A 14,176-nucleotide genomic window follows, 5' to 3' on the forward strand; every position below is an offset into this window, starting at 1 on the left:
TTTCGATATGTCGAAAGGTAAGCTTCTAACGTGTTTTAATTTTAGAAGGCTCACTATTGGAGAATCTTTATACATTTAAGCATGTTTCAGAGACTCACTGATGTTATGTAAAAAAGAGTAAGATTTAGAGCTTAGCCTAAACTCAACTGGAACTGTGTGGTAGCAATGCCAATGTCTTAGGACTGATTCCAAGTGAACCCCCAAATTAATGTAAATCTATTTGAACTGAAAATGTTGCTCATTGATTAATGTTAGGTAATTAGGTGTGCTTTAATCTTAATAAATGCTTTTTTGAACTTATTTACAGGAGATGGCCACACTGAAGGGTTCTGTGGATGCATTTTTCTGCTGGGTGCAAACAGCTGGTGTAAGTGTCTGGTGGGAAATCATATTCTTGGCTTTGAACATTTCCTGCCAGAGCAGTCCACATTTGATGAAGAGGTGTCAGTGGAGATCGGTGACCAATGGATTACTGTTATTAATGAGCCTCAGACTGTAATTAAGAGGCATATGGAGACATCACCTAGGTGTCCATGCATGATTTTGTTTGTTCTGCAACATGGCCATGTTTCTCGGAGGGATATAGAAACATTTGCACATTTTCAGCAGATGTTCGGAAAGAAGATGGAGGAAAATACTCTTGTAGTTATGGTCAGCAGCGATGATAAGACATCAGCAAGGCCAAACAAAGTAACAAATGAAAACCTGGAAAGAATTCTCTATCAAAGTGGAAGGAAAGTGTGTGGTTTTAACAAAAATCTAAAGCAAAGTGACTTAATCGAACAACTTATGATATGTTGGCAGAGTGTGCCTGATTTGCACATATACCAGCACGAAAAGTAAGATGAAAAATCTGAGTTTATCCTCATGATTCCAGAAGCAACATATCCATTGAGTAATTTATTTTCTTTTCAACTGCAGCTCATCCCTTTCTGTGGAAAGAGAGACATGGAGACCACAGGAAGCAGTGACGCAAGAGCAAATATCAGGTAACATCCATTATTATTTTATAACCTATTATTCTACATTATAAAATAATAACTAAAACACAATAAGCATTTCACACTATAATTCCACATTAAGAAAGAATTTCCTAGACTTAGAGAAAAACTTTTCACATAATAAGAGAATTTACTTCCAAATACTTCCAAGACAAACAAAAATCTTTCTTACAATTTCAAAAATAAATAGCTTTTTCTTTTGCAATGCTATTGCCCTGGTGACATATTTAAATCGGTTCAATACTTAAAAAAAAAACAACAACAACAACAACAACAAAAACACACTGAATTTAAAGCATAAAAACATTCCATGAGAATAGAGATAAAGTGATAAATCTGCACTTGGCATTAAACTTTGAGAAAGTACAGTAGATTTTAGAAATTTTATACAGACTAACACATTCTCCATGAGGTGGATTTTGGAAGATTTTAGCATGATGTGGCATGATGATGGTACCAAGACCTCAGATGAGGATGAATTACTTTAGACTGAACGCTTATCCTTCCTGGAGTCCACTGAAAATTACTCTTTTGGACCTATTTTACAAGTGTACAAACCAAAATTAAATGTAAATAATTTTATTCTGTTTTAAATTGACATTTTATTTACGTATTTATCTATTTATTATTCAAAAAAAGAAGGAAACCATGCTGCTATCAAGAGGAAAAACACTTTGACCATCGTGCTTCTGGGACAGACAGGAAGTGGAAAGAGCGCCACTGGAAACACCATCTTGAGAAAACATCATTTTAAATCAAATGCCAGTTCTGTGCCGGTAACACAGACGTGCCAGATGGCAGAAGAGACTGTTTGTGGAATTAAAATCATGGTCATTGACACCCCAGATTTCTTTGACGAAGACCTAAAAAACCAACAAGAAGAGATAAAGAAGTTCAAAGAGCTCGCTCAGCCAGGGCCTGACGTGTATTTACTGGTCATGGAGATTGGCCGATTCACAGATGGAGAGAGAGCAATAGTTCAGAACATCCAGAGAGCGTTTGGTGCTGAAGTGGTAAAAGAAACCATCGTTCTGTTTACTAGCAAGGAGAAATTACGAGGAAAGACTGTGGCGGAGTACATTAAAAACACTGACACACAACTGCAAGAGCTGATCAGAGCCTGTGGGTCAAGGTGTCATGCATTTAACAACAATGACCACAGTGTTTCACAGCCTGAGAGACTGATAGAGATGATTTTGGAAATGAAGAAGAAAAATGGAAGTGCTGATACTGTAGAACACTACTCATTTTGTAAGGAATCAGAGAAAAAAGACTGCAGAATTCAGTAGAAATTGCAAACGGTTGTTCAAATCTGATTGTCTGATTCTGTGATAGTAGTATGATTTAAAAACATTCGTTCATTTTTGCTAATTGGTGTTATGTTAAATGTATTATCAAGTGCAATTACAAATAAAGATTTTAAAAAAAAATGTAAAGCCTATTCATGCACTACCGTTTCTATTGTCAGAAGGAACAAGTCATGTCATCTTTAAGTCACATCCATTTATATAGCGCTTTTAACAATACAGTTTGCAACTTTACAGTATTAAATAGGAAAATAGTGTGTCAATAATGCAAAATGACAATAGTTAACAGTCAGTTTTCAATTAAAGGCACTTCATCATTGAATTCAGCTCAGTTCAGTGTAAATAGTATCTGTGCAAACAACTACTGTAGGTCAAACAACTGAAACAATATCTGGATCCTGAAACTCAGTACCATAAATACCTTCGAAAAAATCCACACCTGAATACCATTTCCATGTGCTAGTCAGAGGTAAAATTTTAAGAGAATGTGGTCCCACAAGTTTCCATACATGTTTGTGATGTTTAAAGCTACAAAGTTTCTTCCTTTTAAGATGACAGCAAGAGAATGTAAATTATAGTTTGACAGGTTATGCCTATAATTAACTTTCTGCGTAAATACAGTTTCTTCCGTATAAGAAACAAGCTGAAGAATTTCTTCCTTCTAAAAAACATGCACATCTGATCAACAGAGAAGATATACAGGTGTACCGTTTCCTTATTGTTGTTAAGCTTAAGAGGGTTGTTTTGAACATTATTTGAAGTGTTCTAGAACATAGTTTACATATTCATACCAGAAACAGGAATTCTAAAGGGATCGTTCACCCAGAAAGAAAACATTCATTCATCATTTACTCACCTTCAAGTTGTTCCAAACTAAATGAGATTCTTTATTGTGTTGAACACAAAAGAAGATATTTTGAAAAACGAGGGTAACTGTAAAGTTGATGGTCCCCACTGAATATCATTGAAGAAAACAAAACGCGCGCTAAAGAAAACAAGTTGACAAAAAGACTGATTTCAAGATTTGGACAAAACACAACATTTACAACCCCAACTCCAGAAAAGTTGGAACATTTTGAGAAATGCCATAAAAATCAAGAATATGTTATTTATTAATTATCTTTAAACTTTATCTAATAGACTAAAGTACAAAAGAAAAAATGTCCAATTAATTTTATTTTGAAAATATAAACTAATTTTTATGACTGCAACACATTCCAAAGTTGGAACAGAGGGATATTTAACACTGTGTCACATCAACATTCCTTTAAATTACAATGTTTAATTGTTTGAAAATTTAAGATATTAACTGCTAAAGTTTACAAGCAAAATTTTGTCCAATCTCACTTGATACAAGACTTCAGATGCTCAGCAGTCTGTTCATAACTTGTCAAACATTTTCAATAGGAGACAGATCTGGACTGCATATTCACTCTGTGTGTATGAAACCATGCTGTTGTAGTGCATGCAGAATGGGACCTGGCATTTTCTTGATCTAATAACCAAGGACTTTCCAAGAAAGATGTCATCTTGATGGCAGTATGTGTCTCTGTACAGTTCCAATATACGCCTCAATGTCGATGGTATCTTCGCACATTTGCTCTTGTTGATGACATTGCCCTTGTTGGGAGAGGCTATTTACATCAATTTCACCCACCAACGTATGATTGGGATAGTCAATAAAATGGCAGATTCAGTGGCATAGAGGCTGAAGTGTGGTTTATACTTTTTTTGACAAGATCGACTCTGAAATTTCATATTACATTAGAGAAGGATTTATAAAAATAAAAAAAATGATCAAAAAGATTGAATTAAAGTATTGGGTTGGGATAGGGTAGGTGTAGCAAGGGGTGTAGCTTATTTTGTCCCAATAAGGTGACATCCATTTAAAATTTTTAATTAAAATGAAAATTTACACTCATTGAAAATTTACATGCAATAAGTTATCCCTGCATACTGTTTTGTAATGTATCACAGTGCCGAAGTGCAGAAAATCTGCACTATTTTCAATAAGTAATTAGCAGAATAAACTGGTATTTTTAAAATAGTATAAATAGAATCTATATCTATTTGCACTTAGTGTAAACAGCCTATATTGCACCCCCCTCCCTGCACATACAGCACAATATAATTGGCTAAATCTTACATCAACCCTGACACGATGTCCATTTTTTTACCAGAAAAAAATAAAGTTTAAATGTGGACACCTCTGACCTTTTGATTATGCTGAACTATATGGCTATATTTATCACCAAAGCGCAACAGTTTCTTATGCAATGGCATCTGAGGGACTTGCCATTTGCTTTGCCCTTCACAGACTGCGATTTCACTTGATTACCTGAATCTTTTCACAATTTTTTGTATGGTAATTGGTGGAAGACCTAAATTCATTGAATTTTTTTTTTTTCATTGAAATTAGATTTTTGATTTGTTTGGTACTTCTTTCATGAAATTTGGCACAAAATGATGAGCCGTGATCCAGATTTTCGTGCAAAGATTGAGATGCTCTTTTTATACCCAAACATATTCCCTCACCTATTACCAGGTCACCTGTTTAATTGTGAACAATTTCAAAACAGTTTGATTGGAGTGTTCTTTCACTTTTTCACTTTTATTTTGCCTCTATCCCAGCTTGTTTAGAGTGTATTGCAGCCATCGAAATCAGAATTTGGTCAGGGAAAACTTTTCTTTTCTTGTACTTTTGTCAATTAAATAAAAGTTATGAGAAAGTTATAAGAGAATGAACAAATCACAGATTTTTTTTTTATTTTATTGCATTTTACTTTTCTGGAATTGGGGTTGTACAAGCAATTTTTAAAGGTCAATGATTTTTGCACAGGAATACCAAATTAGGTAAACAATTTTCAGCACAATACAAAGGTTAAAAATATATATTTCTACAAACCAACAGGACATTCTTTGTGGAACACAAAAGGTCAAATGTGTTCATGTTGCTCAAAAGGTAAAGGAAATGTGTGAACTGATCAAATATATCTCGAATAAAAATTTTACTGTGTAAAAAGTGGCAAATGCATAAATGTACAAATGCTATTTTTTCTTCTTCCCAGTCAAAAGCCTCAAAATACTTAGATATTATTGTTATTGTTATCATTATTATTATTTTAATTATTTTAAGGAATGTGCATAGCAAAAACACTAATAATAAAAATAATAATAATTTTGGAAAATAAAGGAAAACAATTAAAAATTATGTATTAATATACTAACTATACTAATATACTATTAATACTAACAAATTATATATAAACACATCCAGAGCTTTCACAGTATAAACATTTTACTTGAATTTAACACTTTTAAAATTTTACAGAGCAAAATTTTATCTTAGCATATCTTAAAGGATGATGGAAAAACTACACTTTTTCCCACTGTTCTCGTTGTCTTAAAATGAATATGCAAATATTATACGTTAATATTCAGATTACTCTTAAGAAACGTAATCTTCAAGAAGAAAGAATGGCAGTGATATTTAACCGTTATAAAGCCGTTTTATTTACTAAATCTAAAATGATTTTGATCTAAGTAATTACTGTACATCAGGTATATAATCGACTGTTATTCTAATGTATACAATCACTATATAAGTACAAATATTACACTTATTAGTGGAGTCCCTGTTTGAATTGGATTGATTGGTAATATCTGCTGTATCGGGTTAAACCAAGTCTTAAAACTTAGTATTTAAATCAAAGGTCTTTAGATCAGTCAAACTATCACATTTAGTAGTTTAGACATATCATGACTGGACGTGTTAGTATAAAAAAAAATAATAACAAAAAAAATATATATATGTGTACACAACCATAGATCTATATATTATAGATCAGTGAACACAACACAGAAACCAAAAAGTGCTATAAAATACAGTGCCTTCATATTAGATTCACAAGCTTCCATATTAATTATTCATTTTGCTAGGTGCTGCAGAGTCAAATAACATCATATTCCACCACTGTGTAACATCACACAAATGAGTTGTGTTTATGTTCAGAAGTTGTGTTCCCAACTTTCTAAGATGTCCGATTTAAGTCCCATAAAAGCCGCTATCAAGACCAAACTGTTCACGAATGCCTTCCAACAATACTTGTTGGAACAAAGCAACTCTGTTGTCGAGCATCCCAAGAAAGCTAAACTGATATTCCATGAGCTCTGCGGCTGCTCTCTCCACATTCTGTTGCTGAATCTTTTCTTCTGCTTCTTTAAACATGTCCTGAGTGAACCATTGTCCCCCATTTGCTGCCACCATTTCATCAATTTTCTCAATTAATTTCCTCACTTGAACTCGATTCTTCCCATCATTGTTATTAAAAACAACATATCTACTACCACAACTCTGGATCACTCTGCGGAGTTCTGGGTGGCCGTCTTTCACATAGTCTTCAATTGATTTGCCACAGAGTGCGTCTCCATGAGTGAAGACCACGATCATGTATTTTGAAGCCTCTTGTCCGAAGAGCTCTTGCAGGGCCTGGACTGATCTTTGCTCCTCAGTAGTGAAACGGCCAATCTGTAACACCAGCAGGAACGCATGAGGACCTGGTGCTGAAACCTGAATACATCTCAATATTTCTCTTTTGATGAGGTCTTTTGATTTGCTGGTATCCAAGATTCCAGGTGTGTCAATCACATAAATCTCTCTTCGCTCATTGATCATTCCTTTTTTGCAGCGCTCAGTGACAGAGTTTGCCGAAGGGCTTGATTCAAAAACCTTTCTACGAAGGATAGTGTTTCCCACAGCACTTTTTCCCACTCCTGTTTTTCCAATCAATACTATGCGAAGTGGTGGACCTATCAACAAAGGATGAAAAAAAAAAGATGATGAAACGTGTACGGACAAAATCAACGGCCTTGATGGATAAAGAGACAGAGCGTGGTATGCTTGAGACACTGTATAAAACCACGTTCTGCATTTTAAGCCTGGCTTATTATATTTTATAATATTTATATGCATATATGCTTTATGGTGCAAATCCTATTTTTTTTTATTACATCAAAAGTATTAGTCATATACCCATCACATATTAATACTCATTAAGAAATCCCTCCAACTGTACTAAGAAGTCATATATTATAATTATCTGACCTTTAACTTTGATGTTAACTTATTGTATTTTTAATGCATATTTTATGTTTTCACAAAAATTACTCAAACAATAATCTGCAGATTCCTTGTTTGCTTTCACAGAATATTTGACAATATACTTAAGACACTTTCCATTTACTCGCAAAATTCAAAACTATTTAAATATGATAAATCTTTGAGCAGTTATGAGAAGAACTTTCTTGACTAGAATACTATAGAGTCAAGTAAAAAGGTTTACCACACAACTTACCTGGAGTATAAAAGGGGCAACAATACCGGCACTTAGAACAGGCCATTTCCTTCAGCAACAGTTTCTCTCGACAACAACTGAAACTGTTTTTATGGTTGACCCTATTAGTACCAGTTTTTCTTGTGACGCCACCAGTGTATTATTTCTTTTTTTTTTTTTTTTTTTTTACATATATGTATCTTTTACTTTCATTTGATCACTATTTTCCTGCTTCGCCTCATGACAGATATAACCAGAGGTGCTTCTCGCAACCTGGTGAACAAACTGGAAATTCAACATGCCAAAAGGTAAAACATAGTTGTTGGTTTGAGTTTTTGATCAACTTTTTAAAGATGTAATTATTTTGCTCATTTTCTTTATATTCTCTGCCACTTTTTATATTTGTACTTCAAAATTGTCTATTGCATTTAATTGTGGGAAAACAATTTGAAATCTTCACAGGAGAAAATAAAACAGCACAAGTTACAGACGATGACAGCGTTGTCACCGTGGTGCTCCTGGGACAAAACAGCGCTGATAAGTGCCTGATAGGAAACACCATGCTTGGGTATAACTGCTTCCAGCCAGGAAGGTCCATGTATCAAAAGGCTCTGGGAAGAATGAAAGACGAGCTGCTCTACATTATAAACACCCCGGACCTTTTCTGGAGAATATTCCAAGAACCAGAAGCTAATACTATCGAGGAGATGAAGCCATCATACACAGGTCCACGCATGTTCCTCCTGGTGCTCCACGATGAACAGCTGTCCCAGGAAGAGGTGGAGATGTTTACCCAAATGAAGGAGAGATTTGGAGAGAAAATGACTAAAAATATTACTGTGGTGTTGATCGACGACAGAGAGACATCAAGACAGTCCTGCAACATAGCAGATATACACCTCAAAAAGATTCTACATGAATGTGAGGAGAGAATTTGTGTCTTCAGCAAAGATACGGCAGACTCAGATCTGGTCAGACAGCTATTGATACATATTACAAAAACGGCAGAGAAAGAGGAAGCTGATCCTGGCAGGTAAACTCGGAAACATTGTGTCTTGCTTTGTTCACAAAGCTGATTTTTGTCTTTTTCCCTAAATTTCATCATTATCTTGTAGATTCCATGAAGTTGACTCCGAACAACCAAAAACAATGCCAGGTAATGCTTACTTATGTTGAATTATCTGAAATTATTAATATTCCAACAATGTTGCACTGAAAATGTTTTTAATGAAAGTAAACTTACGTTAAAATGTTTGGGGTCAGTACGTTTATTATTTTTAATAAATCAATATTTTTTTATTCAGCAATGCTGTATTAAAATTAGAATCACACTGATCCAAAATTCACAGTAAAGACTTGTAAAAGGATTTAAATTTCAAATAAATGCTGTTTGTTTGAACTTTCCATTGATCAAACAAACTTGAAAAAAAAGTATCACAGTTTTCTCAAAATTATTAAGCTTAAGCACAACTAATTTGAACATTGATAATAAAAATAAAAATTAATAATATATACAATAATGTTAGGATAATTTAACAAAATTCAGCCTTGCCATCACAGGAATAAATTCCATTTTAAAATATTCTGAAAAAGAAAACAGCTCTTTTAAATTGTAATATTTCACAATACTGCTTGCTTTATTTTTTTATTTGAACAAATAAATTCAGTCTTGGTGAGCATGAGAGATTTATTTAAACAAAAAAAGTTATTTCAAAATTATTAATAAAATGTTTTTTTATTATCCATAAGGGGAGAGTGACTGCAGTATCATCACCTTGGTGCTCCTGGGATTGAACAGCGATGACAAGTGCCTGATAGGGAACAGTATTCTCCAGTATGATTGTTTCGTGGCTGGAAAAGCCACATGTGAGAAGGTTGTGGCTAGAGTAGCTGATCAGATGGTCTGTATTGTCAACACTCCTGACCTTTTCTATAAACCAAGCCCAGATTCAATAGCTGATAGTATGGAGGAGATGAAGCTATCATACGCAGGTCCACGTATGTTCATCATGGTACTGCAGGACAAAACTCTTTCACAGGAAGAGATGGAGATGTTCGCCCAACTGAAGGAGAGATTTGGAAAGAAACAGCTCGAAAACACGTTTGTTGTGATTATAGGTAGCGAAGAAAATAACTTAAGCAAGAATTTTGAAGCTGATAAGACCCTCAAAAAGATTCTAGATGAGTGTAAGGAGACGGTTTATGTTTACAGGAGTAATGTGAAAAGCACTGAGCTGGTTGGACAGCTTATAGGACAAAACAACATGCAAGCAGGAATCTGAGAAAAACTGAATATTCCAGTTAGAAATCAGCTCAGCCCAGCTGATATGTACTGTGTGGTTGATATTGTGCCATAAAACTGATTTAGCTGAATACAAAATAAATGTTATATTCCTACAGTGTTATACGTGTATCCAAAAGATTGTGAATTAAACATAAGCAACACAACAGTCTACAGTTTCTTATCATGAATCTGAAGTAAATCACTGTTCAAACATCTTTGCTAGAGTTTCCAGTAACAAACGATAATAGATGGAAACTGGAGTTCGGTGTTATTTGCATAAAACTGCCAAAAGCTATTTTCACTAACTCCACCCACCATTGCTTGGATATTTTACCTTTAGTACAAATAACATAAATGTTAACAAATGTTTTCTTAGGCCACTCTTACTCATTTTCCACCCATAATCAAAAACCAACTAAATTATACAAATTCTTTTAGATTACTGCATTAAGACCAACCATTTTAAAAAAACATGCAATGAAGAAATAAAGCCAAGTACAGCTGTTATCTAGCATACTAGTGACTTAACGTGTTTTACCAGATTTTGGACAAGCCCTCTGTTCTCATGCATTTAAGACAAGTGTATTATTTCACTTTCATTTACTTACAACTATCACTGAGTGCTAGAGACACGTTCGACACTCTGCACATCATTTGTTTCTTGAAATACAAATCAGCATGTCACAATGTAAGTAAACCTTTTCTTCGATAAATTTTAGTCAATTTTTTTTTTTTGTAAGAATGTAGTGTGTTTTGACTTGACAGAGATTGATAGTTGCAATAATGGCATCAGATACTCAAGTTCAATTCCAACTCTGTCTTGTAAAATTAAATCTTCTCAAATATTTGTGAATTGCAAATTAATTTTGTAACATTATTGTGGATTAAAGTTTCAAGTTATCATAATACAACATCCAGTTTTCGCTTAACAAGATTTCAAAAGCTTTATGCTTGTGATTTATTATAGTGGAGAATGCAAAGGTGACGCAATCTGGTGGAGGAGACAAGATCACTTTGGTGCTGCTGGGAAAAAACAGCAATGATAAGTCTATGATAGGGAATACCATATTAAATGCAAACTGTTTCATAGGTAGTAACAACATATGTACAAGAGCTGAAGAAAGAGTAGATGATCAGATGGTCTGTATCATAAACACTCCAGACCTATTCCACCAAAATAGAGAAACAGAGGAGAATATAGAGGAGATAAAAACCCTATATCCAGGGCCACGCATGTTTCTTCTGGTTCTGCAGGACAAACAGCTCTCACAGGAAGAGATGTCAATGTTCAACCAACTGAAAGCGGAATTTGGAGAGAAAATGGTGGAAAATACTGTCGTAGTGCTAGTTAACAATCAGGAGAATACATCTGAAGAACCATATGACCACGCAGATGAGAATCTCAAAAAACTACTAGATGAGTGTGGACGGAGAATGTGTGTTCACGACAACAAAAATGCTAACAAGCTGACCAATCTGGTGATGAAAGAATGGAAGAAAATACATGAAAAGCAGGTTAAAGAATCAAGCAACTCCACACTTGCCGAGAGGTAAGACACGTATGACAGCAGGGATTAAATCAATGTAAAAAAAAAAGTCTTTGTACATAACTATAAATCCCTTTACGCCTAGAACTGAACCTGTAACATCATCTCAATCCAGTCCGACATATGAGGACATTGATGCATATTTAGAAATGAGGCCAAAAAATGAAGCGTCATGGGTGTCTGAAAACAGCAAAGGTATATCTTACAAATTTCTCATCTTACCTTTCTCTGTTGTCTCTATTAATTATTTTAAGAATACAAAAATAATTTAATCAACATGCTTTTTATTTTTTTATGTGCGTTTCCCATCATTATGAAGTCAAGTGATCTCAATACACAATTGAGAAAGCTTGCGTGATTAAAGTTATTTTATTATTATTTTTCTTTAAACGTGTAAGCAGTAACGCATATTCCTATTGAACACATATTTGCCACAGAAAGTATAATTCACAAAAGTTGCATTTGACTACTACAAGTAACCAAAAGTACAAGATCACAATGAAGTGTCTGATAAATCAGTGTTTATCAGGAGATATGTTCTGATAGGGTTGCAGACAGCTGAGGGACAAAAAAATGCTAAATGCGAATAATGATAATACAACTCATGTACAGTAAAATGAAAACAACACAAATGCTATCAAAGAGTGTGTTCAACGATTTGGGATACATCAACATCAACATATTGGTGATATTACCTCATCATCGACACTATGAAAATATGAACTAATTATGGACTTGGTATTGTGTTAGATCACCACTTGATGCCCAATATGGAATCTGCATAAAAAAATAAAATTAAAAATAATTATTTATTTAATTAATTAGCTTTTTTTTTTTTTTTAAATCAAAGATTTGTTTGAATTTTATTACAGAAAAGAGCGTTCAGACATCTAGAAGTAAAGACATGATGACAGTGGTCCTGCTGGGAAAGATAAGCAACAACAAGTGTCTCGTAGGGAACACAATTTTCCAAAAAGATCATTTCCGATCAGAGAGGGCCAAGTGTGAGAAGATAGTGGATAATGTTGGTGGTGAGGAGGTCTGTATTATCAACACTCCAGACCTTTTTCATAAACCAAGCTCATCAGATCCAGAAGCTAACAGAATGGACGAGCTAAAGCCATCATACCCAGGTCCACGTGCGTTCCTTCTTGTACTCCAGGACAGTATGGTGTTACCAGAAGAGATGGAGATGTTTAATGAAGTAAAGAAGAAGCTTGGACCGAAAATGGTTGAACAAACAATTGTGCTGTTTAATGGTGATAAAAAGGCATCTTCAAATAAAATGGACACACCATTGTCAAACAAAAATGACCACGAAAAAATCCTGGAGGAGTGTGGGAAACAGACAGTGTGTTTACAGCAAACTCACTAAGAGTACTGAACTAATCAAAGAACTGATGATATACAAAGAAAGCATGAAGAACCAAACATCAGAAACTACAAAAGTAAGGTAGGCAATATATTATGAGCAGTAGGAAATAAGAGTTTAATTAATTTACATATAACCCCATATGAACTACTCTTTAAATTCCAGAGGGATGCATGCCAATAAGGAGATTCAATCACTAAATAATACAGGTGAGTTCAATCAGTCAACTAGAAATCATTTTAAAATAACATGTCACCTACATATATACCAGCAGATAATAACAGTTTGGTTCCTTTGCACTGAAACTGTTAGCATGGACTGTATGATCTAACTAACTCTAACTATACAGCATCAGGTGGATACAAGGTGGATCGGCCAAAACCTTTGACCATCGTGCTGCTGGGACAGACAGGATGTGGGAAGAGTGCTACAGGAAATACAATATTAAAAAAGCACCATTTTGAATCACATGCTAGTTCTGTGCCAGTAACAAAGGTGTGCCAGATGGCAGAGGAAACTGTTTATGATATGAGGATTAGGGTTATAGACACTCCAGATTTCTTTAATGAAGACCTTAAAAACCAGGACAAACAGATAACGAAGTGCAAGGAGCTCGCTCAGCCAGGGCCTGATGTGTATTTGCTGGTCATGCAGCTTGGCCGTTTCACAGAGGGCGAGAGAGAGGTTCTCCCACATCTGAAGAGAGAGTTTGGCGACGATGTGACTTTAAAGACTGTAATTCTTTTCACGGGTAAAGAGAAGCTGAAGAACAAGATTTTAACGGATTACATCAACGGCAGCGAAAAGGAACTTCAGGAACTGATCAAAACCTGTCATTCAAGATGTTGTGCATTTAACAACAACAAAGAGAAATCCAGTCATCAGGTGAAAAAACTTCTGGACCTCATTTCTGACATGCAGGAAAATAGTGCCACAGCACACCCTCACAGAAAAAAGCATAAGGATAACAAAGAATGCAATATCTTGTGAGATAAAGTGTGTATGTATACAACTATAATTAGGGAACCTTTTCGAAATATGCATAAGTTCTATTATAGTTAGTCTACAGATGTTACAATTCTGTAGACCGTAATAAGGACTGTTAGATGCATATTTAATTGTACCTTCCTTTACTGTGAACTACTAAAAATACTCTGAAAATCACATAATATGTGATGTTTATTATATTGGAAAGTTAAATATGTAAGTTAAATAAAAACATTAAAACCTGCATAAGTAGTTTCATAATTAAATTGAAAATACACAAGTATAGGTCTCTGCAGGAAAGTAATGGGAGTTACCAGATCAGGGTGTTTTTAGACCATACCTGAT

General features: G+C 34.5%; 4 protein-coding genes across 4 annotated transcripts; 3 read left to right on the forward strand and 1 right to left on the reverse strand.

The window, feature by feature from the left end:
- Nucleotides 1-1,438: 1,438 nt before the first annotated feature.
- On the forward strand, nt 1,439-2,290 carry LOC113053927 (GTPase IMAP family member 2). The gene is made up of 2 exons (XM_026219091.1): nt 1,439-1,454; nt 1,641-2,290. The coding sequence occupies exons 1-2, from the start codon at nt 1,439-1,441 to the stop codon at nt 2,288-2,290; spliced, it is 666 nt and encodes a 221-aa protein (XP_026074876.1).
- A 2,805-nt stretch (nt 2,291-5,095) lies between these two features.
- Nucleotides 5,096-7,806, reverse strand: LOC113054537 (GTPase IMAP family member 7). Its single transcript, XM_026220152.1, has 2 exons — nt 7,663-7,806; nt 5,096-7,117 (listed from the first exon to the last, which is right to left on the reverse strand). Exons 1-2 carry the CDS (start codon nt 7,706-7,708, stop codon nt 6,354-6,356), a joined length of 810 nt encoding a protein of 269 aa, XP_026075937.1. The 5' UTR covers nt 7,709-7,806; the 3' UTR covers nt 5,096-6,353.
- Nucleotides 7,807-7,855: 49 nt separating this feature from the next.
- LOC113054536 (GTPase IMAP family member 8) lies at nt 7,856-10,433 on the forward strand. The gene is made up of 4 exons (XM_026220151.1): nt 7,856-7,949; nt 8,104-8,674; nt 8,757-8,797; nt 9,391-10,433. Exons 1-4 carry the CDS (start codon nt 7,940-7,942, stop codon nt 9,921-9,923), a joined length of 1,155 nt encoding a protein of 384 aa, XP_026075936.1. The 5' UTR covers nt 7,856-7,939; the 3' UTR covers nt 9,924-10,433.
- Nucleotides 10,434-10,522: 89 nt separating this feature from the next.
- On the forward strand, nt 10,523-14,080 carry LOC113054535 (GTPase IMAP family member 8). The gene is given in 7 exon segments (XM_074559842.1): nt 10,523-10,613; nt 10,893-11,475; nt 11,558-11,667; nt 12,345-12,817; nt 12,819-12,925; nt 13,010-13,053; nt 13,194-14,080. Coding segments are annotated over 7 exon segments (1,968 nt in total). The 5' UTR covers nt 10,523-10,603; the 3' UTR covers nt 13,835-14,080.
- The last annotated feature ends 96 nt before the right edge of the window (nt 14,081-14,176 follow it).

The sequence above is a fragment of the Carassius auratus genome, chromosome 35 (genome assembly GCF_003368295.1).
Source record: "Carassius auratus strain Wakin chromosome 35, ASM336829v1, whole genome shotgun sequence".
In the NCBI taxonomy this organism is placed as follows: Eukaryota; Metazoa; Chordata; class Actinopteri; order Cypriniformes; family Cyprinidae; genus Carassius; species Carassius auratus.

Bases quoted from the DNA above. Each gene is read 5' to 3' on its own strand.
- LOC113054536 (XM_026220151.1), top strand. The intron at 8,675-8,756 runs GTAAACTCGGAA...ATTATCTTGTAG, and splicing joins GAGGAAGCTGATCCTGGCAG to ATTCCATGAAGTTGACTCCG. The intron at 8,798-9,390 runs GTAATGCTTACT...ATTATCCATAAG, and splicing joins ACAACCAAAAACAATGCCAG to GGGAGAGTGACTGCAGTATC.
- LOC113054537 (XM_026220152.1), bottom strand. From the start codon at position 7,708: ATGGCCTGTTCTAAGTGCCGGTATTGTTGCCCCTTTTATACTCCAG. The intron at 7,118-7,662 runs GTAAGTTGTGTG...CTTTGTTGATAG, and splicing joins TTGCCCCTTTTATACTCCAG to GTCCACCACTTCGCATAGTA.